The sequence below is a fragment of the Lissotriton vulgaris genome, chromosome 6 (genome assembly GCF_964263255.1).
Source record: "Lissotriton vulgaris chromosome 6, aLisVul1.2, whole genome shotgun sequence".
In the NCBI taxonomy this organism is placed as follows: domain Eukaryota; kingdom Metazoa; phylum Chordata; class Amphibia; order Caudata; family Salamandridae; genus Lissotriton; species Lissotriton vulgaris.
The window spans coordinates 1,284,874,980-1,284,898,867 of NC_141694.1; the positions used below are offsets into that span (position 1 = coordinate 1,284,874,980).

Below are 23,888 nucleotides of genomic sequence, written 5' to 3' on the forward strand. Positions count from 1 at the left end.
GAGGAGAGACGCTGACGACGGAAGGCGGGTGCCGGCACATTAAAACGGAAAAGAACTCGCAGGCGCCGATCTCCAGAACGAGAGATGAAATACAGTTGTATTTGAAATGTTCAGTATATTTATGTCACCTCGAAACTTATTCTGAAAGCTCCCAACGGGACCACAATGCCGCTTTATGTAGAACATTGAAGTAACTTCTTAAGAGAAATTGAAACCTTGGTAGCGACACCTTTCCTGCCTCGCGTCACTGTTCCTGCAGATTCACTGTGGCGCAGAGTTAAATGTTCATGCAGTATGTGGCACGCATCAATTTGCAGAGGTCCCCGATAGTTCAAATATCTATGCAAATAGCCGAGACGGTTCAGAATTGCGACATGTGAAAACACGTGTGAGTATATCAAAATGCCATCCGATTTATCGGGCGAGTGGTTTAACGAAACAAACCATATATAACATAATGTGTCAAGAGAATGATGGCAGAGTCACGCGAACGCCTAACTAAAAGTAGTCGCCATTTAAACCATGCGCGACTCACCGCCTCTCGACCTCGAAAGAGTGACTGAACCAAGCTCCGGGGCACTGTCCCTGTCGGGCAGCCCACAGTGGGAGGCGAACTCACGAAACCAAGGTGCCGAGCCAAGGACAACAGGGGGACAGACCAAACCCCAGAGGTAAACACTGCAGCCACCTCACTCGGTGAATGCCTTGACGGAGATCACATTCCCAAAGCTCTTGTGTTTCAACAGAGGCCCTGTGGCACTAGTCAGACAGGGCAGCAACAACCATTGTGAACACATCAATCCGCCAGACAGCCCCCCGCGTCCCCACCGAGACTCGAACCCGGCTCACGAGCTCCCCCCATAACCAACACCAAACCCCAACCACCATGACAACAGTCTGCATGCCTTAAGTTTACACAAAACAACCTGTATCACAAATGGAAAAGCAGCATGTCGACCAGGGCACAGACGGACACCTTCACTCTAATCAGGCACGGAGAAATCAATAACGCAATGCCGCGCATCCCCACTGAGACTCAAACCTGGATCCCCAGATCCGCGGACGACCGCCCCGACTGCCAGGCCACACTCTCCCCAAAAACCAACCCCAATTGGAGGTACACACTGCACACGCAAATGAAAGGTGTCGTGAGAGGCAGTGGCCACTCCGTCCACGGTACAGAACAAATTCAGTCATCAAAACGATAGCGGTCCTCCATAAGCACAACGCGCAGAAACCGGTCGTCATAAAAACACATCGCCATTGTACATTTCCTGTACAAGGCCCCCCGTGACCGTCCGTGGACAAATCCAATCTCAGCTCGTCGTACTAAATGCACCATGGTCTCCCTCCAAATGCCGACACCCTCTCACACACGACAACGCTCGCAGACAACAAGACCAATGCAGAAAAGACACCCAAAGCCTGGCTCTCCTCACAAGGCTCGAGTCCCTGCCACTCCCGCGGGGGACGGTGCCCCACCGGCTGGCGCCCCCAGTGGCCACCGGGGTGAGTCCAGCCTCGGCCGCTCCACCTTGAATGCACGTCAACGGCGTCACAGATTCACAGCCAGCTCCGCACCGCAACCTCGCTGCGCAGCCAACTCCACAACATCAGAGCCTCCCGAGCCACGGCAAAGCACCCCCACGACCCAGGCATGCATCACCCCGATGAACACGGCCCGACCATCATCCCGTGTGCGCTCCCCCTCGGCGCCCCAGGCCACACAAAATGCCGCTCATTTCCGCTCTTTGCCTCCACCGCTCTATGCCCCTCTACCACCAAAACGCCCGCAAGCGGGCTCACGAACCAGCACTCACCGCCAAACACGTCGAAGGGTAAAAACCCCGACGCAAGACCAACGTGGCAGCATACACAGGACGACCAAAACAGCAACGGGCGGGAGGGGGCGGGAAAGGAGAGGAGAGACGCTGCCGACGGAAGGCGGGTGCCGGCAATGCCGGACCAGACACGGGGGCGTTCCCGGCGTCCCGTGACGTCGGCAAAAGCCAAAGAATGTCGGGAACGTCCCCGTGTCTGGTCCGGCATTGACGGACAGGCCCCTCGTCCAATGGCAAGGCTCCGTTTACGGAGCCAGCCAATCAAGGACGAGGGCCGAACCAAGCCACACTATGGAACTCAACAGGATTTCGCCTGCGCCGAAAGGATGCGCAGAGCGCATCCTTCGGCGAGGCGAAACCTAAAAAGCGGGTGGGTACAGTAACTGTATACCTCTCATGCCCCTAAACATTAGTTTGGTACTTGTGGGCCAGTCAATGTAAAAATTGACACTGGAAGGATTCTAGAAGGTTCACAAAATAGCAGGATGCTGTGTGGCAGGGATGTGCCATACTTTCTGATGTAGTTTCAAAGTAAGCCTTACTGATTACGGCCGCCACCCCTAGGACAGAGCTATGGTTTGAAGTGACCCCATACAGCATGGAGACATATGGTGAGGTCTCAAACTAATAATCCACTTTTGGTCAAACCGGGCTCATACATAAAATTTCATACTACCCGGTCCAACCACTTACCTACCAAGACCAATTGCAACTACAAATGTCCAGTCAGTACCCACACACCAATGGGAAATGGCACCTACTCTATGTAATCACTTATCCCAAGGACCTCATTGTACTTGTACTTAACACCCCATACTGGGGCCCCAAGGGTCTTTACCAGATGTCTTGCAGAGGCTGCCACGAATCATGGGGATGCAGACAGCCATGTGCTCCTGTATCTAAAAAACTGGCTAGCACACGGACTGCTCCAACTCTTGTCCACAGAATACGGTACACCGTAAATACATAGACATCTCACCTTCATCCTCGGCAGCCCCTTCTAGGGTTGGCTTTTAACAGTCGGGAGTAGGTTGGCACCCCCCCCCCCTTTACATTCCAACAAACGCTCCCGTGAGTTTGCTCACCGTAACAGTGAATGCTGGCATAAAAATTGCACCACATGCACCTATTCCAACAGTGCCTCACAAGTCAGTGAATACGAGTGGCGGGTCCATGGAAAGCTCGAGTGCTGATAAAAACCAGCTCTGCAACCAGTCACTAGGCTGGCTTCACTTAAGACACTTCTGCAGATGACCATTACCAGACTCATACCAACGCTAATAGGATTGAGCACAACTTTGTGAGCCCTGCCCCATCGCCTTATGGCAAAAGACCTTCAACCGGCATTTGTAGGGTGCAGGGGAAAACCAGTTCTTGCGGAAACGGCAGGAAGACTAGCAGAAATAAAGAAACCGGGCAAAAATGGCAGGACAAAGCAAGAAACGAGTAGGAGCCGCAGTAGATAGACTGTGGGCAGAACTGATGCAGGAGGTGCTGGCACTAGGACCTGCTTAATTTTTTAGGCGGGGGTCGCGCCAAAGCCGGATTAAGTCCTGGTGCAGAGGTTGGTAATAAAGGAGAAACGAGCGGACTGAGGGCAAGATAGACGGAACTGTTGCACGAGGACCTGCTCCCTTCCAGTGGCTGGCATCTTTGTAGACTTGTGAAGCAGGGCGCATCAACTCCATGAGTGGTTCCTCCACCCGCAAATCTAACAACTAAAGCCTAAAGCGGTATCTATAGTTTATGATAAGTGCACCAACTCTACAGGGATTTTCGCAGACGCATCGCCGCTTCTCCCCCATTAAAAATGGTCTCCACGACCCTCATCCTAGTGGCACCAATGTGAGCTCATGGGTTAAAGTAGTCAGCAAGGATATTTTATTTTGCTCGACATGTCAGAAAGAGTATGCAGATACCATAAAATTTTTATTTTACATAAAATAAAAGTGTAAACAATTACATATTCCTACTGCGTACAATCAGCCGTTTAAAGATTCTTAAGAACAGTCTGCATGGATCATGGGACCGGCTCCACCTTCAGTGAAGGGCTAAGTTACACCAGGCTCGAAACTTCTAGATGACAGGCGCATGGAAACCATGCGAACCTACGTAACTACACATTTATAACAGTTGATTTACAGGGCAACGATTCCCTTTTCCGCTTACCCAGCGTAAGAGCCTAGGTTTTTTCAAACACATGTCCCAAGAACTACGTTTCAAGCGCCTTGCACTGGTCTTCGTGATACTAGGAATCCAACATGCTTGCTTTTAAAGGAGTACAAATACTATAATGGGTAGTCAATTTTATGCAGCACAAAAAGGCATTCGGTGGCAAGGCTTCGCTATTTTATCACTTGAAAAAAATCGCAGCTAATTAAAGTAGCCATCGTTTGCAAACGGCCTGCTGTACATGTGTGGCAGTAACTTGACCCATTTGACCTAGTAGTAAAAAAGGTACTGCAATTTAAAAAATGCTCATGGTCTGTTATGCAGAGGCACGACCCTATTCCAGAGGGAGAGATTAGAAGCACGTATGTGACTAGTTTCACTGTTACTTAACAGGAATAGGGAATCCTGGTGTAAATATGGCGGACATCTCCCAAAACTTTATTACACGTTCGGAAGACTAGGAAAGCCCCGCAGATGTGCGTACATGCAACAGCCACAAGACAAGGTGGCACTACCATAGGCGGTAATTACCATGGAGGTAATTACCACGACAGATAAAACGGGACATAACTGCTCTAGTTAATTTATAGGAAATCCAGGAGCATAAAATCAACATAGGTCATAAAGACACCACAAACCTTCCATTAAAATTAATTTTATTTGTGAGAATAGAAAACAAGCGTTTTATTTTAAACAGCCACAAGTGTAATCTCGGTACTGCTCATGCTACAGCCCCTTATTCTAGTAGCCTTAACTGCGAGGCAGGTTCAGTTAGCCACAGTAACTAAAACGCAAACAAGCACATCCAAATTCAAACAGAATTCATTCTCACCGCCCCTGGGCTTCACATGGTCCGACAAGGATGAAACCTGCCCCTTAGGCTCTAGTACAGCCATGAGATTCCTACTTGCAGAGTAGACACTTCAAACAATCGTTTTTAATCCTCACAAAACCAGCAATTTACTCACTATACAAGTTGACACAGAAGGTTCTCGAAGTTTATTTTTTAAAAATAATAAAATGTTTACAAAACATCACATTCTGCACATAGCTCATGGCAGGACATACTAACTTTTTCAAAAAGATGCAGTGTACATCAGTCTTCACAATAGTTACATTTTAACAGGACAATTTACAACCAAAATAAAACTCGTTCAGACACTTCCCTTCCCACTCCCACGGCAAAGCACCCCCACGACCCAGGCATGCATCACCCCGATGAACACGGCCCGACCATCATCCCGTGTGCGCTCCCCCTCGGCGCCCCAGGCCACACAAAATGCCGCTCATTTCCGCTCTTTGCCTCCACCGCTCTATGCCCCTCTACCACCAAAACGCCCGCAAGCGGGCTCACGAACCAGCACTCACCGCCAAACACGTCGAAGGGTAAAAACCCCGACGCAAGACCAACGTGGCAGCATACACAGGACGACCAAAACAGCAACGGGCGGGAGGGGGCGGGAAAGGAGAGGAGAGACGCTGCCGACGGAAGGCGGGTGCCGGCAATGCCGGACCAGACACGGGGGCGTTCCCGGCGTCCCGTGACGTCGGCAAAAGCCAAAGAATGTCGGGAACGCCCCCGTGTCTGGTCCGGCATTGACGGACAGGCCCCTCGTCCAATGGCAAGGCTCCGTTTACGGAGCCAGCCAATCAAGGACGAGGGCCGAACCAAGCCACACTATGGAACTCAACAGGATTTCGCCTGCGCCGAAAGGATGCGCAGAGCGCATCCTTCGGCGAGGCGAAACCTAAAAAGGACACAGACAGCAAAATCCATGGGGGCTCTGCAGTCACAGCAGTTTCGGGGCAGTTCCTTTCGTTGCTCCGGTAATAGGGGAGCCTCCAGAGGACAAGCTTTACAGCAAGCCCAGTACAGAAAAGGGAGCACGCAAACCACCTACACAAAGAATACCCGGGGTGGATATCGTGGGAACAGCGCCAAGGGCAGAGGATGTGGTAATAATGCCAGATCCTCCGCTCCCAACAAACAGTGACGCCTTGTCACTGCCCCCCGACCATTTAACACCTGTCGGGGGAAGACTCCAGCAGTTCCTGCCAGTCTGGGAAGGCATTACCACGGACAGGTGGGTGAGGCAACTTATCCAATACAGCTATTGTCTGGAAATAACCTCCACCCCCCCAACCTACCCCCAAGGCACTGTCCTATGTCCGCAGAGCACATGCACTTATTGCAGCAAGAAGTACTCTCCATGCTGCAAAAAGGGGCAAAAGAGCTCGTGCCTGCAAAAGAACGAGGTACAGGAGTGTACTCTCTGTACTTCCTAACCCCAAAAAAGGACGGTTCCCTATGGCCCATCCTAGACCTCAGACCCCTCAACCAATACATACTGTCAGAACACTTTCATATGTTAACATTACAGCAGGTCCTGCCATTGCTCAGTCTGGGCGACTTCTAGCGACCCTAGACCTCAAGGATGCATATTTCCGCATTCCCATTCACCCAAGTCACAAGAAATATCTCAGATTCACCATCAACAATCAGCATTACCAATTCAAGGTCCTGCCTTTCGGGGTCACCACTGCCCTCAGAGTGTTTACCAAGTGCTTAGCGACTATGGCTGCGCACCTTCGGAGACAACACATTCATGTGTATCCCTACCTGGATGACTGGCTTGTTCAAGTAAAGTCAGCCCAGCAGTGTGCCAGCCACATGTCACGTACAATTCACCTCCTTCGCAGTCTAGGGTTCTCACTAAACTACACGAAGTCGCACCTTCAGCCCGCCCATGTGCAACAATACCTAGGGGCGACATTGAACACTCTGACGGCAACAGCGCAGCCAAATTCTGCCAGAGTCAACAGCATGCAGCTGCTCATTCAGAAGTTCAGGCCTCACAAATCGCTCCCAGCGCAGGTATTCATGCAGCTGATCGGTATGATGGCCTCCTGCATATTCATAGTCCCGCACGCGAGGCTGCACATGCGTCCCCTTCAAGAATGCTTAGCACAACAGTGGAACCAGGCTCATGGGCATCTAAAAGACCTAGTGTTGGTAACCTGTCGTGCATACAACTCTCTGCATTGGTGGAATCCACAAAACCTTTGCAGGGGACGACCGTTCCAAGAGCCTGTCCCACAGATAGTGCTAACGATGGACGCATCTCTCCAGGGTTGGGGAGCGCATGTCCTCCATAAACTGTGCAGGGACTATGGACGGCGCAGCAGCAAAAGATGCATATCAATCTTTTGGAGCTGATGGCAATCTTCATGGCACTGAAGGCGTTCAAGCTGCACCTGTGCAACAAGGTCGTGTTGATCCGGACGGACAACATGACTGCCATGTATTACATCCAAAAACAGGGAGGCACACACTCCCCGCAGCGATCTCACCTAGCCCAGAGCATGTGGAGGTGGGCCATTCAGAGGAACGTCTTCCTCATGGCGGAACATCTCCCGGGCAAAGAAAACCAGATGGTGGACCTGCTCAGCAGGCACAGTCATCAGATGCACGAGTGGGAGATTCACCCCTCAGTTCTCCAACCATATTTCCAGCAGTAGGGTCATCCAGAGATCGACCTCTTCGCCACAAAAGAGAACGCAAAATGCCAAAGCTTCGCCGGCAGGTTCCCACACCGGCAGTCTCAGGGCAATGCGATATGGATGAACTGGTCAGGCAGACGTGCGTACGCTTTTCCCCCAGCCCCACTCATACCGCTGGTGGCACGCAAACTGCAGCAGCACTCCATGACGCTCATCCTGGTTGCTCCAACGTGGGCACGTCAGGCTAAGTACACCACGTTCCTGGAACTTTCAGTGGTGCCTCACCAGCGGCTGCGCCTCACGCCCAGCCTCCTCACTCAGAGCCATGGAGACATTCAGCACCCAGATCCCCAACAGTTGAGCCTAGCGATTTGGCTCCTGAGGTCATAGTTTGGCTACCTCAACTTGCCCCCGGAGTGTATGAACATCATCAAGGAGGCAAGGCGACCTACAACTAGGGCGTTCTATGCAGCCAAATGGAAACATTTTGTCATCTATTGTTCCCACAATGACATTAATCCGCTAGATGCGTCCACGCAAAACATCATATGTTACTTGCTGCATCTATATCGATGCAATCTAGCGTATAGTTCCATTAGGATACATTTGGCTGCCATGGCCGCTTATCTTCAAAACAGACAGCATCTTTCCCTCTTCAAAGTGCCTGCCATTAAAGCCTTCTTGGAAGGACTCAAACGAGTGATCCCTCCCAGACACCCTCCTTCGCCTGTCTGGAATCTAAACATCGTTCTCACCAGGCTCATGGGGCCACCCTTTGAGCCTCTTCATTCTTGTGAGATACAGTTTCTTACATGGAAAGTGTACTTTCTGATAGCCATTACATCGCTACGAAGAGTTAGTGAGCTTCAAGCCCTAACAATTCAAGAGCCCTTCCTACAAATTCATGCTAATAGGGTAGTGCTGCGCACCAACCCCAAGGCCTAAGGTAATCTCGCCGTTCCACATTAATCAAACCATAAAACTACCAGTTTTCGTTCCAAACCCAGATTTAGTGGCAGACAGAGCACTGCACACCTTAGATGTCAAAAGAGCTCTCCTGTATTACATTGACAGGACAAAAGACTTTAGAAAGACTAAACAACTGTTTGTTGCCTTCTCTCCACAACACAAAGGCAACCCTATTTCCAAATCCGGTATAGCCAGACGGATTGTTAAATGCATACAAGTCAAGTCATAAGCTTTTTATTCGATTTGAAAATACAAATCATACAAGCAGTGACATATAAAACAATTCATTACATACACGATTAATCTAAAAACATAGTGACTCAAGTGATCTCAGAGATAATTCATAAAAGAAGGAAACATATACTGGCATACACTGGGCAACAATACATGATTAAAAATATGGTATGGAGCTAAAAAGATAAAGATAAAAGGTCATGCATGTACAGACAGGAGTAAAGATAAATATCACACAAAGTACTTTTCCTGGCAGCTGTACATGAGCAAGGTTTCAATAGGGCTGGAGCAAATACAGGACAAAAGGAAAGGTAGAAGGACCATGCATTTACAGACAGTGGGCATAATGCGAGATTAAAAAACAATATGCTGTTAAAAAGAAAATATGTACAGACAGGAGTGTATAAAATTATGGCAGCACTATACACTTCCTGGCAGCTGTACATTTCAAGATAAAAGTAGCAACAAAGAAACAAATATCCACATTCTCTAGGGAAGATAGTAACTCTAGAGCGCTCTTAAAAGATCGGATATTGTATTTTATAAGGATAGGTTTTAGGTACCTTATTCTTAAAAAGTGATAAAATTTACAGAAAAGTAAAAAATGACAGCAGCTCTGGCATGAGGTGTTGTCGCATGGGCAGGGAGTCTCAGATCTTAATTTCTGTACTGGGAAGGCGACAAGGTGATGTGCAATACCCAGCCTAACTCGAGTTAATACAAACTGATGAGAGGGTCGAGAGACATTCGAAAGGTAGGCTTAAAGCCCCGGAGTTAAGTTAAATTCTTTGTAGAACTTCACGGTGGCTAGCTTGCCATACACCTTATCTCGCCCTTTCTTTTTGAAATTTAAAAATGTTTGTTTGATTTCTTTTTTGGGGATTGCAACCGCCAGTTCGGGGTCAAGGAGAACATCAATTTCAAATAGGGTTTTGTACCAGAAATGAATGTTTTTCAGCCACTGGATGCGAAGTGAGTAATCCAGTCCTATACAGTCAAGAATAATTTCTTGAGTGAATCGAGTTTCTGTCTTAGCCCAAATAGAACGCCACAATAAAAGTGGCCGAACGGCTGCTAAGTCAGAAATTATCTCGATCCCGACCTCATCATGGATTAGTTGGACAGAGGCGGAGGGGGGGAGACATAACAGTCTTTTTAGAAACTTGTTTTCATCCTTTTGGAGCGATGGGCCCTCAGTATGACCCCACACACCCGCCCCGTACAATGCAGAGGAAACACAACGTATGTTATATATGTTAATCATATCTAGAATACTTCTCGATCCGAGCTTGGTTGCAAATCGGAAAATACTACTAGTGGTTCGCAACATTTTCATCCTGATATTATCAAACTCGGGTGTCCATGACCCGTCATTGGCGTAGGTAATTCCCAGATAGCAAAATGATTTTACATGTGTCATCTTGTCGCTATCTAAGAAAAAGCTGGACTTCAGTTTGTTTGCAGACTGCCCGCACAGCATTACATACGTCTTAGATTTGTTCATGCGAAGCCTCCTGTTTTGAATAAACAGCATAAATCTGTCAATTAGTCGCTGTAGACCAATCTGGGTACGAGATAAAAGAACAGCGTCGGCCGCATATAGTAAGATTGGGACGGGTTTGCCTCCAATCAGGGGGGCATCTGCTGGGGTATCAACCAAAATGCGATCAATATCATTAATGAAAAGGGAAAATAAAAGGGGGGCCAACACGCATCCCTGGCGAATGCCCCGTGAGACTTTGAGAAACGGCGTACATTCGCCTAGGCTGCCATAACGAACTTTACAGGAAAGTCTCTCGTAGAGCCTGGCCAAAAAATGAACTATTTCCTTCGGTGCCCCTGACTCAAGTAAAACCTGCCAAAGAATGGCATGATCAACTAAATCGAACGCGCTGCTCAGGTCAGCAAAACATAAAAAAAGATTGCCCTTTTTGTCTACAGTATATTTCTTTAAAATAAGGTCCAAATTTACACATTGCTCCAAGGTGCCCATACCTTTCCTGAAGCCATATTGCACTTTTGTTAAAATATTCATATCTGTAGCCCACGTTTCTAGTCTTTTGAGCAGAATTCTGCTCATGACCTTTACTGAGGCGTCCAACAAAGAGATTGGACGGTAATTGGAAGCCTCAGATTTACTCCCTTTTTTAAATAGGGGGATAATAACTGATTGGCCCCAGGAGGGAGGGATATTACCTTCTGCTGCACAGTTAAAAGTCCTCACCAGAATAGGAGCCCACAAGTTAGGTTCAGCTTTTAGTAGATCAATGGGGACCCCGTCGGGGCCCGGGGCCTTCCCCCCCTTGCTATTAGAAAGCCCTTCATGTCCCTCTTCCAAGGTTATTTCCAAGGGTAAAGGTATCCAGGAAGAGCGCTCAGTAGCTGGTGGGGTTAGGGATGTCCCTTCTGGGTTAAAAATATTAGTAAAGTGGATAATCCACTCCTCACATGCAACATAAGTTATTTCCGGGATTCCGTCAGTGTTCAAAAAGGGGCTATTAATTGTTTCCCAGTAAAGTTTGCAGTTTTTGGTCTCTGCTGCTTCCTTCAACTTATCCCACGCTTCACTTTGTAAACCCTTTTTTCTGTTGGAAATTGCCAATTTATAATTAACCCTTAATAGTTTTATTCTATTGCTGTCTCGGGGTTTAGTACCTAGGGCTTTCTTCAATTCCCGTAGAGCTACTGTACAGGATTTGTCAAACCAGCCTAGTTTTACAACTCTTTTAGATGAAGATTTCCTAGTAAAAATAGCATTGATGGTAGTATTAATCCTGATAAATTGTAATAACAGGAAATCAGGATCAATAACATTTTTTAGGCAATAACTGATTTCAGTTTTGCAACTGTCTATAACCTCCCTTTATTTAGCCATGGAATTGGTTCCTGTCCATTTAATCCTCGGACCGTTTGGTCTGATCGAAACTATATCAGTGGAACAGGTTTCTCCAGTCGCTATATTTGCACCCCGTCCCGGTAGGGTAACGCAGATGCTATTATGGTCACTTAGACTTTCCTCTCTGATACACAGGTTTAGGAAGTCTCCATTGCTGGAATACAGGATATGATCAATAAATGTCCCAGCATCCCTCCCTGTGAAGGTGGGGCAAATAACATTCAAACTGTTTTTGTTGCAATTTAACAGATATAAATCTAGTTTAATTAACAGTTTATTTAGAATGGAGCCATAATTGCAATGTGGGAAATGAAGAAAATCCTCCCTTTCGTCCGCACCCCCCCTGGAATTAACCATCTCTGTACCAAAACCACATGGATTCCCTTTTGATAAATGACAAGGCTGTAAGTTAAAATCCCCTGCCCATAGGTTGTCAGCCCTTCTATTTGAGATACCCAAAACCTTTACAATTTCCTTTTCCAAAGGGAATAAGATATTCCCTCTGGTTACATCAAAGATATTGTTATAAAAATTGACAAGGACCAAATCATTTCCCTTACCACATTCAACCCTTACTACCTGGCTGTGAGTACCCACATTTGAGCTGCTTCTGACTTTGCAATTACACAACTTGTTGGACAGTAGTATCAGAAGGCCCCCCTTAGCCCTACCTGAACTAGATTTGGTGGCATTAAGGCAATGAGATGAATACCCCTCTACATTTATTTGCTCTTGGCACCAGGTTTCTTGGAGGAGGATTATATCAAATCCTTCCCCTATAAACTTAGGCCAGAAGGGGGTGTCCAGTTTCCCTGCAATTCCGGCAATATTCCAGGTAATGAGGGTAAGGCCAGCGTACTCGGTTGAACCATTAGCGACATGCTCTGACTGAGAGGCCTGAGCTATAAGCAGGGTATCTGCCTTGGCACTCTCACATGGGACAATCTTCGGGACACAGGGATCCACACACACTTCTTTGATGATACATGAAACATCACTTTGAAGATGCCCTACTACAGGTCTACAAGTGGGAGTCTGGGTGTAATTGGGATAGGGTTTGAAAGAGGGAGGTTGTGAGGGGCTGCCTTCCTGTACAGAGATCTTCCGTATGACCGCATGTCCACTAGGGAATACGCAATCAATAGTAGGGACTGCTCGTTCGCTAGCGTGGACATGTTGCATACGCGGGTCCAACCCTAACTGCCTATTGTCAGACTGATTTAATGATAGTGAAGCATAATGTCAATCAACCATCTCGAGGCAATCAAATCTATTATTGGTATGAATGCCTCGCCACCCGTCGCCCAAAGGTTGTCCTCTGTTGGAGTACCAGGGACGAGGTACCCACTCCCTACTCCTGTTCTTCTGGGTCAGCCATGGGCCTCCAAAATTCCAGGGTTGTTCTGGAGGTATAACCCAATTTGGTGGTGATATTGGGTGATGATAATTAAATGTGGGGGGGGGTAGAAAAAGGAGAGTCGATGGGTATCGATTCCCCCTTTCTTCTCCAGGTCTGGCCACGAACAAATATGATTCACGGTGGAAGCATCCTCGCATGTAATGATGACACAATCCCCCTGAATACTCTTAGGGCTCGTCCCTACCCATGGTACTCTACGTACAGATGATATTCTACTGGTGTTTGGGGGCTGTAATGGCCTATTAATACTGAGCCATTGGAGGATTTTATTCAGAAGGGACCAGGGAGGTTCATCTGTTCCTGTTGTGAGTTCCGGTACTCCTGTTAGGATCACAGTAAATGGGGATACCTCAGGTGCCAGATGAACTGGGCGTTTGGGTCTAGAACTCTTCTTGCCTTCTGGGGGATGGGATTTTGGAGGCATGGGGGTTTAGTTTGAGATGGCTCTGAAGACACATGGGCCGTGGTATGATTGGCAGCTGTTGCTGGGGCTGGGGGAGGGGGAACAGAAGAAATCTGCTGGCTGGATACAGATGACTGAGCTGGGGATTTTACTTTAGGATTAGATTTTGCACAATTTTTTGAAACTGGCGGTATGGGTGTTGAGGGTTCTTTTGTTTTAGACTGGGCCTTGGTCATAACAGGCGGTCTATCCGAGTTAGGTGGTAGACCCCCAGAATTGACCGCTGTCGATACCCCCCCAGATTTAATAGTTGCCTCCCTGGTCTGGTTGGGATATTTTAACGAGGAGTTTGGCAAGTTGCTTTTCAATTGCCATAAAACTCCGTTCCAACGGTTGGAGATGGTATTTTAATAAGTCCCTAAATCCAGCAAAGAGCTGCGAGGAATCATAATCAGTCCAACTGAAACCACCCTCTTGATCGTTGTCCAATATTGGACTTTGTAAATTTGATGAAGCGGGTGGTGCAGAGTTATTACCAGAGGGGGCGTTCTTAGGTGGTGCCACGATGAGCCCTTTCTTTTTGTTGGTTTTGAAACGTTGTTTGGTGTTATTCCCCTTATTTAGGGGTTCTGGCTGCTTTGGGACAGCACCTTCTCTCACCCCCTTGAGCCGGGTTATTTGTACAGGATCTTCAGTCAGAATCTGCTCAAGGTTCGGAGTAGTCTCAAGGCTCCCTATCGAATCTAATTCCAACGACAGGTTGGTAGCTGACAAATCAACAGCATTTGGAATGGAGTGGACTTGAGCTGTTGCACCAGACTGGATTAGGATAGGGATAGGAGAAGCTGATGGAAGCGGGGTTAGGGCCGCTGCTATGAGGCCCATTGAAGATCTCCTGGCGATCGCAAGGTCCTGGGATACCCTGCGCTCTAATAAGGAAATGTTTTGGTTGATAGCCTCAGTGGTTGTTAAAATAAACTTGTCAATAGGACCTGTAAACAAGGCAGTTTTAAGTGCAGTCTTGCTTCTGGAGCCCCTTGTCGAAGTCATTGTTATAAGGTTCAGGGACAGATATCAGAAGTCAATACCTTTAACAGATGAGGGCAGCGTCTGGAAAGTAGGACCAAGGGGGGTGGCCCAGCCCAGCCTGGATCAGTCTGGAACGGGCTGAAACGGGCCAGCCCTTGGCCCGGGCTTCGCCCGGCGTCCCGCGAGGGAGGGAACGCGCTACTTTTAAGCGCCTCCTGGCGCTTCGTGATGATGTGTGGCGCTGTGCCTGTTGGGGGATGTAGTTCCCCAGACCCCGCTCTCCACTCGGCGGCAGTCTCCCTAAGCCAGCGGGAGTCGTGCGGCGGGAGGCGGGTCTGCTCTTGTGGCGGTTCGGCTGTTCCTGGAGTATTGAAACTCCTGGCGGTGCACAGGTTAGTCAGCTGGGCAAGTTCAAAGTAAAGGTTTCCCCCGCTCTGCAGGGAACGCGCTACTTTTATGCGCCTCCTGGCGCTTCGTGGTGATGTGTGGCGCTGTGCCTGTTGGGGGATGTAGTTCCCCAGACCACGCTCTCCACTCGGCGGCAGTCTCCCTAAGCCAGCGGGAGTCGTGCGGCGGGAGGCGGGTCTGCTCTTGTGGCGGTTCGGCTGTTCCTGGAGTATTGAAACTCCTGGCGGTGCACAGGTTAGTCAGCTGGGCAAGTTCAAAGTAAAGGTTTCCTGCATACAAATCTGTTATCAAAAGGCTAAATGCACTTTAACAGTTCCCCCAAGAGCGCATTCCACACGCAAGTTAGGGGCATCCATGGCTTTCCTACGTAACATTCCTCTAGAGGATATATGTAGAGCAGCCACATGGACCACCATACATACATTTACCAAACACTACTGCGTAGATGTACACTCCAAACAGCAAGCTGCTGTAGGACAGGCTGTTCTCAGAACTCTTTCAGACTGCTGCAGCTGGCATGGGCAACCGCCGATAGGAGGTAACTGCTATTTATTCTATGCACAGATATAAATTCAGCAGCCCACATACCTCGAACGGAATATGCTACTTACCAGTATGCATCTGTTCTTTGCATGTAGGGCTGCTGACATTCATATCGCCCGCCCTCCTCCCCGGTGCCTGTCGCAGCTGTAGCACTCGGATTCATTTTCAGGCATGGTCATCACTTTCAGTATTACACTCCATCTTTGCCACAAGGGCGAAAAACAATCTGGGGATGGAGAGGATGCCCATGCGCACTGTAGTCAGGGGAGGAGCCACCTATCTTGTGATACTTCGAAGACTCTTCCAGGACAACAATGTGCAATCATCCGGACCCAACACTAGGCGGCGATCTATGCACAGATATGAATGTCAGCAGCCCTACATGCCAAGAACAGATGCATACTGGTAAGTAGCATATTCCTTATGGAGGACTTCAGGAAAGTGCAGCTATGGAGGAAGGAATCAATGTCCTGTGTAATCAGAGGATGGAGTCTTGATGAGAGGTACCTGCAAGCAGAGGGGACAGAGTCTGTCACTCAGAAGTGACCAGGAGACTTGGAAGATGGATGCACTCCGATGTCGGATGTTGCAGGATGGATGATGAGGACCTTGACTCTGCAGCTGTGAGAACCAGGTGACACTGAGGAGGACCAGGAGCTGTGCACGAGCTGTGCCACGAAGGATGGAGAGTGTTGATGGGTCGGTGTCAGGCGGGAGCACCAGAAACAGCAATCCACGCAGGAATCAAAGAAGGAGCAACGTTGGGACCAGCAGGGTCCAGGAGAATCACCACCAGCAGGGGAGTCCGGGCAGGCACGAGCAATCGGGGGAGCTCAAAGGAAACAAAGGTGACCCTCAAATGGACCCCCAGGCCGGAGGCACTGGAGACGCGAGAGGACCTCAAGCAGCTCACCAAAAGATGCAGGCCACGATGCGGTATGGCTAAAGTTTCTGGTCACTGGAGGTCATCGAGGTTGGGGCTACTTGGAGCCCGAAGATTTTCTTGGAAAGAAGCCAACAATCTTTTGCAACTGCAAGTTGGATGCGGTGCACAGGGGTTCGATTATTGCAACCCCCACGAGGGATACTGGCCTAAAACTTGGTGAGAGGGCATGGCAGGCCTCGGGAGCTGTGGAAATCTACCACCTGTATTGCAGAGCTCACGAAGTCTGGAGGAGCTCAGGATCTGCCGACCAGTCAACTTATTTGTGTTGCCTGCAAGTTCAGGTGAGTGACTCCTTGACTCCAAGGGAAATTGCTTCAGGTGTCTTTGATGCCTCACAGGCATAGGAAGGTTCCTGTATGATGCACACCACAAAAGATACAGCAGACTTGAAGGGAGACTAAGCCAGGCCCAAACAAAGTCTAGAGTGCCCAGACAGTAGAAGTGCAGTGGAGTTTGATCTGAATCTTATCCCACGACGAATCTAGGGACCTACACCCAGGTAAGTTCTTAAGCACCCTAGGAAAAGGGTTTGGAAGATTCAGGGGACCCTCCCAGGGGAGGGTCTGGATGGGGGAGGTTACACCCATGTCCTTTGTCCAGTTTCGTACCAGAGCGGGAGCCAACCGGTCCCACAACTGGTTTGAACTGGACTATGCACAGGGACACCATATGTGCCGCTCATACAGACTTTCTGGTGCTGGCAAGCACACCCACCCGGTCCTAATATACTAAATCCTGTATGGGAGTTGGTCACACCTCCCTGAGTCAGGATGCCTATTGTTCTGCCTTCCCCTGCTCGAGCTTGGCTCATCAGCAGGGGGGAATAAATGCGCTTCTGGTCGGCAGCAATCATTTTGTGCTGTCCGGGTCTAGAGAGTTGGCACTGGGAACACTGAAAGCCTAACGGAGGGCTCTTCCAGTGCTTGGAATCATACACCCACACCGTTTACGGTGTTAGGGTTGGATTCCAACATGTTTGTTATCAAGCATGATAGGATTAGTTGCAGCAGTTTTTGGGATGTCATCACGTAATTATGCAGTGCCGCTCTATACAGTATATGGCTGCTTTACTGACAACTTGGGAGAATGGACTTCGTAGGCTTTGGGGTGTAAATGTAAATGTAAATGTGTTTCGATTTATATAGCGCACTTTAACCCAGGGGTCCCAAGGCGCTTGCTTAGGGAACCCGTCCTGGTATTCCCCTGTGAGATATCCCGGCCGGGTATCCACAAGGTGAAAGCCAGGCATCCCGCCGCGAGGGGCCGTAGTGGAGATTAAGCAAGCTATTGCCCAGAGTCGCAGAGTGTGACCCCGTGAGTCGAGTAGGCACCGGAGCGAGAATTGTCGACTCTGTGGAATTTTTTGAGCCCGAGACCCGCCGAGGCGGGGAATCGAACCCTGGTCCACGGCCGATCTCAGCTTCCGGGTCTGCCGCCTCTAACCACTGAGCCACGCTTCTCCACTGTCCTGCTCATGCGGGGGGAATCCTGTCACTTATAACCAAGCACCCTGCCTTCAGGATTGCAAAGGCCTGCTATAGGGGTGACTTACTGGTTTTAAGTGTAATGACCCTAGATATAGGAAACCTATACCTTTAGTAAGTAGTGCTAGCATCAACTTACACAGGCTGCAATGGCAGGCTTGTAGTTCCATTTTGAATGGTCTGTCATGGGTGGCATTATACCTGCTTCTGCCCATGAGAAACCTCTGGGGTACCTATGCCCTGGGGAGCATATACTAGGGACTTTTAAGGGTACCCCAGTATCCAATCGGGGCTGTACCTAAGTACTGAACAACCAATTTAGGGAGAAAGCAGATAGACCGGGGTCCTGATTAGTAAGTTCCCAGTAAGACTAGTCAAAAAACAGCATCACTTCAAGCAAAAAGTGAGGGTAACCATAGAAGCAGATCCTACTTTCCTACAATTGTAATAGATGACACCTCAGCAAATGCCTTTTTAAAGAAGCTCACTCATCGATTCCCTCCACTGTGCCTCAGTTCCCTGGTTATAGTTTCATATGCATGTAAACATCTCACCACTCACAAACAAGAGTTTGGGAAACATAAGACATTGAATGGGTATAAGTCTGTCTTTCAGGCAACATTGAAAGTCACCTCATCAGTTGCCTCCGTTCTGCTTGATAAATCCAGAGCCTGTATGTCGGACATTCTCCAAGACAACAAAAGACAGAGCAACGTAGCCAGACTGGGCGATAAATACTTCCAGAAAAAGAGCTTAATTTACCTGCTAAGTCAACAACATATACATAACCACATTAACATCTCACAAATGCATATCAATCAAGTAAAGTTTATTGCATTAAATGCACAGTCTGTAATAAATTACAGAAACTCTTAAGTTCTGGCTGGGAATCTGAGTTGACATGCTTGAGTTGATCATAAGCCCAAAAGCTTTGCAGAAGGACCACCAACATACTATGATCATGAAGCAGGAATAGAGTAAGATGTAACAATAACAGGGGGATTCACAGTGCTCCCACTCTGTGCACACTTAATGTCTATCAGAGTGACATGCTGAGGAAGAGTGTATATGTGTTGCGGTATATGTCAAACAATCTCTCCCTCAACAGCAAGAGAAATAGCAACTGATAGAGCAAGTGCGCCTCATACAAGACACCCTGCCTACCAAGGAGCGTGACTGTTGCAAGCTGGCTCATCCTCTTGCTTGAAGGAATGCTGGCTCCTCCAGTAGCACTTCCAAGTCACAGCGGATTCACAAGAGGCCACGCGGATCCTAGCAGAGAACAAGGAGAAGCAACACACACCAACAAATGTTAGCAAACTGCAAGAAGCTTGGCCACTTGTATGGAGACACAAAAAGACTAGTGCACTTAACTGAGGCTACTTAGGAGCATAGTATGAGGTTGGTTGTGAGTAGTCTGTCTTTGAGCATGGGATTTTAGGTTGATAAGCCTCTTGGCCTCAAATGTTAACTGGAGCAGTTTTTGATCATTCCTATGGACTTGCATAAAATACAGTTTGCCGACAGGTATATATCTCATCTGTGTCTGAAAGAGTCTCTTCCCCTACATTTTGCTTCTTGACTATAAAAGTAAAGGAACTCTGGAACTTACAAGGCAAGTCATAGTGTATAAAAAACAAGAAAAGTACTGAGTTCAATGGCAATTGGTTTGTTTCGTGTACACTGATGTAGGATGTTTCATCTAATTATTTTCCCATGTTCAATAAGCAGTTGTAAAATAAAGGCAGTATTTGTTGGTAAAAAAAAATCTAAAAGCATTTGCCAAATAACTTTGGAAACACATTCATTGTTTTTTTTTCTTTCTCTTTAAGTATTGTTCTCTCAGAAAGCTTGAGTAGAAACACCAGGCATGTTGAATTCTGAATTTGCACTTAAGATGATTTTTGTATGTATTGGTTTTTGTCATTTTGTTTCAGTCAATAGGTGAAGGTTTTAAAGAAGCTGTTCAGTATGTTCTACCAAGACTACTATTGGCTCCTGTTTATTATTGTCTGCACTACTTTGACTTTTTAAAGGTAAGAAGGAGTATATTTTATTAATTGAACGGTTTCTTTAAAAAACTTTATTCTGTCATTCAAATTCTTCATCTTCAATCTTTCATTGGGTTTTTCTCAAGAACAAAAATAATCCACAACTTTTAGATTTTGGAAAAGGTGCTACATTGCAGACATATATGGCAACAAAAAAGTAATTTACGTATGACCTCAAAAGCTACAACCTTGGACAAGTGACCACAAAAGACAGCCTTGGCCTTTTTGGAAAGTACTCCATTACCAACTGATCATAATCTTTGTAGAGCTCAACTGCACGCCTCACTATATACATGTTTCAATAAATAGGATTTACTATCATATAGGGGTTATGAGTGTTTGGGTGGCCGCATCACGTTGGGAACCTGCCTTCCTGCATGGCCTCTACCCTGACTATAAGATGTTGCAAACGCTTGTTTGACTTTTTCAATCCAGAATAGAAGGTAAATTCAAGTGATTTGTGTCTTACCAAAATATAGAACATTTTGAAGCACATCAACCAAAATTTGGTGGAAATAAACCCATTTAATGTTTCATGAATTTATATTGATCAAATCCAAAATATATACACCTGGCATTGGCAAAACACGCCCACACTACTCCTATTGTTAAGTCCTATTTTCTCAAACAACATGTATTGCCACACTTGATATCAGCAAAAAACAAATGAAATCCCTACATGACACGTCTATGCAGCCTAATATATTAGAGGTGAATATAACTTAAATTTGCTAATTTATACCCAAAATAGCAGCTTTGACCATTCTGTAAATAACCCTTTTGAGCGAAATGACGACTGCGCGATATTACATAGATGGGCAGGGCAGCATGGGAGAAGCACGTGGAAGAGGTATTTATGATGAGGGAATGGTAGTGAGAACTATTTCTGGCATCTGAATGGCTATCACGTTTTAAGAAATTGATTAAATGGTTGGAGTTTCAGCTATTTGCGGAAGGGAGGATAGTTGGAGCATGGCAGATCTGAATTGGCTTGCTATTCCAGATCCTAGGAGCATAGCTAGAGATTATCTGGCATCCCATCTTCTACTCCTTGTGTGTCCAGTTTTCCAGTCCGGTGATACTGCTGTGTTGTGCTACCTCCAACAGGAGTGTTAATCTTGGTCACAAGTTGATGTGGGGTTTCAGAGATAACTGTATTGTAGATGGTACAGCCATTGTTTAATGTGATGCAGGAAGGTAGTTGAAACATGTTCAGTTCTCTAATGGTCGGTATGATACTGTCAGACCTGTGAAGATCTTATATAAGGTGTGCTGCTGCACAGGGTACACCATATGGTGTAACCTGGTGGATCTTGGGGATATTGACAAGCATAACTTTACTTGTGTTGAAATGAGAAAGGAAGAGAGACAGTTCTAAAGTATTCTTTCAGTAGGGAAAGAAAGGAATCCCAGTGTGTAGCGGCCAAATACATGTTCTTTAAGCCGCTTCCACACTCAGGCTCTCTCCTTTAAAGTGAACAGAAATTCATTAATCTTTAATCTGTTTTAATGAGGTGGAAAAGGGGGACGGATCAACCATCAGATAGCCACTTCAATCCGAATTAATCTGGTAATGGCTTACCCGAAGCATGTATTCCCCACACCACATCTCCTCTGTCTCCTTGGTATCATGGAATGCTGAGGGGTGCAAAAACAATTTGGGATAAAAAATTTAAATAATTTCTTTTTCAGGAGATATATAGCAACCAGTTTGTGATTCCATTGCAGTACCCCCAAGTTAGCCATTTATATTTCATACCAGGGCATGTGTTAAATGCCCAGACAAGCACTGCTTTCTTGCATTTGTCTGAGGCTCTGCAGGTCAGATGAATTGCTGATGTAAAATATGGGGATTTCGGATTCAAATGTGCTTCTTCATATAGCAGTTTCAGCAAAGCCACAAGGCTGTGGCATTAAGATTGATCTAACCATTGATTACAACTTTGGAAAAACAGATTAGTACCTTAAGGAAGGTAACTGTTGTTCATTTCGCAGAGGCATAACAAACACATCTGTCAGTGGAAGTTCCAGTGGTATCTTAAGACGAAGCTCTGATGTGAGTCAGGCCCTAGGCAATGAGAAATCTTCACAGTGCCAAGCTTCTGATCACTTTTAGTTCCGCTTGAAGACTGGAAGTGGTCTGCAGCCTTGGACATTTGTCTGTCAATTTCCTTCTGGATGCCTCCGTTTGATTGACGAACCTAAGTGGACATTACACATACTATGGCCAAGGTTTTGTGAGCCCTCTGGCTGTGCCACTGCAACCCTCATCCATTAAGTAGTCTTTAACTGGGCCCCTTTTCCATTCTGATAATGCCCCACAGATCTGGGCCACGAGGGTCCACATGTTGATTTACCTTCTCCAGTGTGCTTGAGATTCAGTCACAGCTTCACATTTTATATCCAGTAGGCCTTTTTCTGAAATGTGCCTTGGAGCTCTAAGCATTTGTTCTTCTTACCCGATTTCATACTGGTGTTTGTACATCAATTCTGCACCTTAGGTTGAGCATCTTGCACAGTGTGTGTCATCACTACATAATTTCACACAATATGTGTGTCACAGAATTACTGAATATCAATTATTTTTCGATTTGATAAATAATATATGTATGTTTTAATGCTAGTTTTTTTTTTTACTATTGATTGCAATCCCATTACATTGCAAGTATGTTCATATTTGACAGGCTTCTACTAAAGGAACCTTTTTGTCATAGGATACTGTGATGTATTGGTTCCCTACTTGATAGCATTTGTAATTTATACATTTAAAAAAGGGTAAGAGAAATGTTCAAACCGACTTTTAACTTATTGGAATAGGCAGAAGTACAGGGTATCCTTGCCTACAACACAGACTGGACAGTAGGGTGGTCTTGGTGCTGCATTTGTTTTATTGTTTTCTTTTGTGCACATGTGAACTTCCATTACAATTGACAAGATGTATTAAGTTAATTGTGTACTTGTCCGTGCATGCAGTGAGTATAGAACAAGGCCTTTCTACAGGCTTGTATCCCTTTATTCTGCAATATTTACACCAGCGGGCAGAGGGGGCACACTGGTGGTGGTGTATGTAGATTCCCTTGTAAATCTTATAGCTAGTTCATCTAGCCTCAGTAGTCAACCCTGTATAGCTAGAATCCTATTGGTAAAGTCCAGAACATCACTAGCTGTAGCTGTCTTGGGCTACTGATCTATAGTAACTTGGCATGGTAACCCACTCAAATGCCAATTAACTGCAGTGGTGAGAATAGTTCTGTCTTTAATGTTTCTATAGACAATACCAGTGACCTCTTTATGTTGGCATTGAGAAGAGATATGTAGGAAATATTCTACAGTTTTCAGATCCGTTGTTAGCTAAGCCTTTTGGTTTTCGAAAATGATATACACAATATACTTATTGAAGCTTTCGGGAGGCCCTCTTTTTCCATTGGTCTCTTGTCATTCACATTTTCCTTCTGGCCATCTGTCTTCATCCATTGGTCTGTTGCCATTCACATTTATCTTAAGCCCACAATAGCACAAAGCATGGGCCAGAGGTTCAGCTCACTTCCGCTATTGGCTAACTTCGCTGTTAGTGATGGCATTCTGCTCTTTCATAGGATGCACATCCACACACAAAGGATTTTACCTTAATTGCCATAGGACCTCTATGACAATGTGTGCTTTCTGAGGCCATACAAGTTGTTGCTTTTTGCCAATGTTTCTATTAATATTGGGAAGAGCCCAGCAACCCCACTCTGACTAAACAAACCAGTAGTGATAAAGCTAAAAGGTTGGCAGCCAATGCTAAAGGTAATTGGCTTGCTAATGCATGTTAAAATGTGTTATTTTTGTCTGATTCTAACACGCTCTAATTCAGTTTAATAAATAGAAAGGACCCATGTGGCAACGTGTACTGGGGCCTTATGATTTATATCTCCTATCTGGCCTTGATGTTTCATATGCTACTCAAAGCAACATGGGGCATGCCTTTATATTGGTATGTAATATAGAA

General features: G+C 46.6%; 1 protein-coding gene across 1 annotated transcript in view; it reads left to right on the plus strand.

Annotated features, from left to right (window-relative positions):
• SOS1 (SOS Ras/Rac guanine nucleotide exchange factor 1) overlaps positions 1–23,888 on the plus strand; it is an 897,181-nt gene that overhangs the window by 367,344 nt on the left and 505,949 nt on the right. The window contains exon 8 of the mRNA XM_086927418.1: positions 19,784–19,882. Coding sequence (XP_086783544.1) covers positions 19,784–19,882 — 99 coding nt within the window. The remainder of the gene's footprint in view (positions 1–19,783; positions 19,883–23,888) is intronic.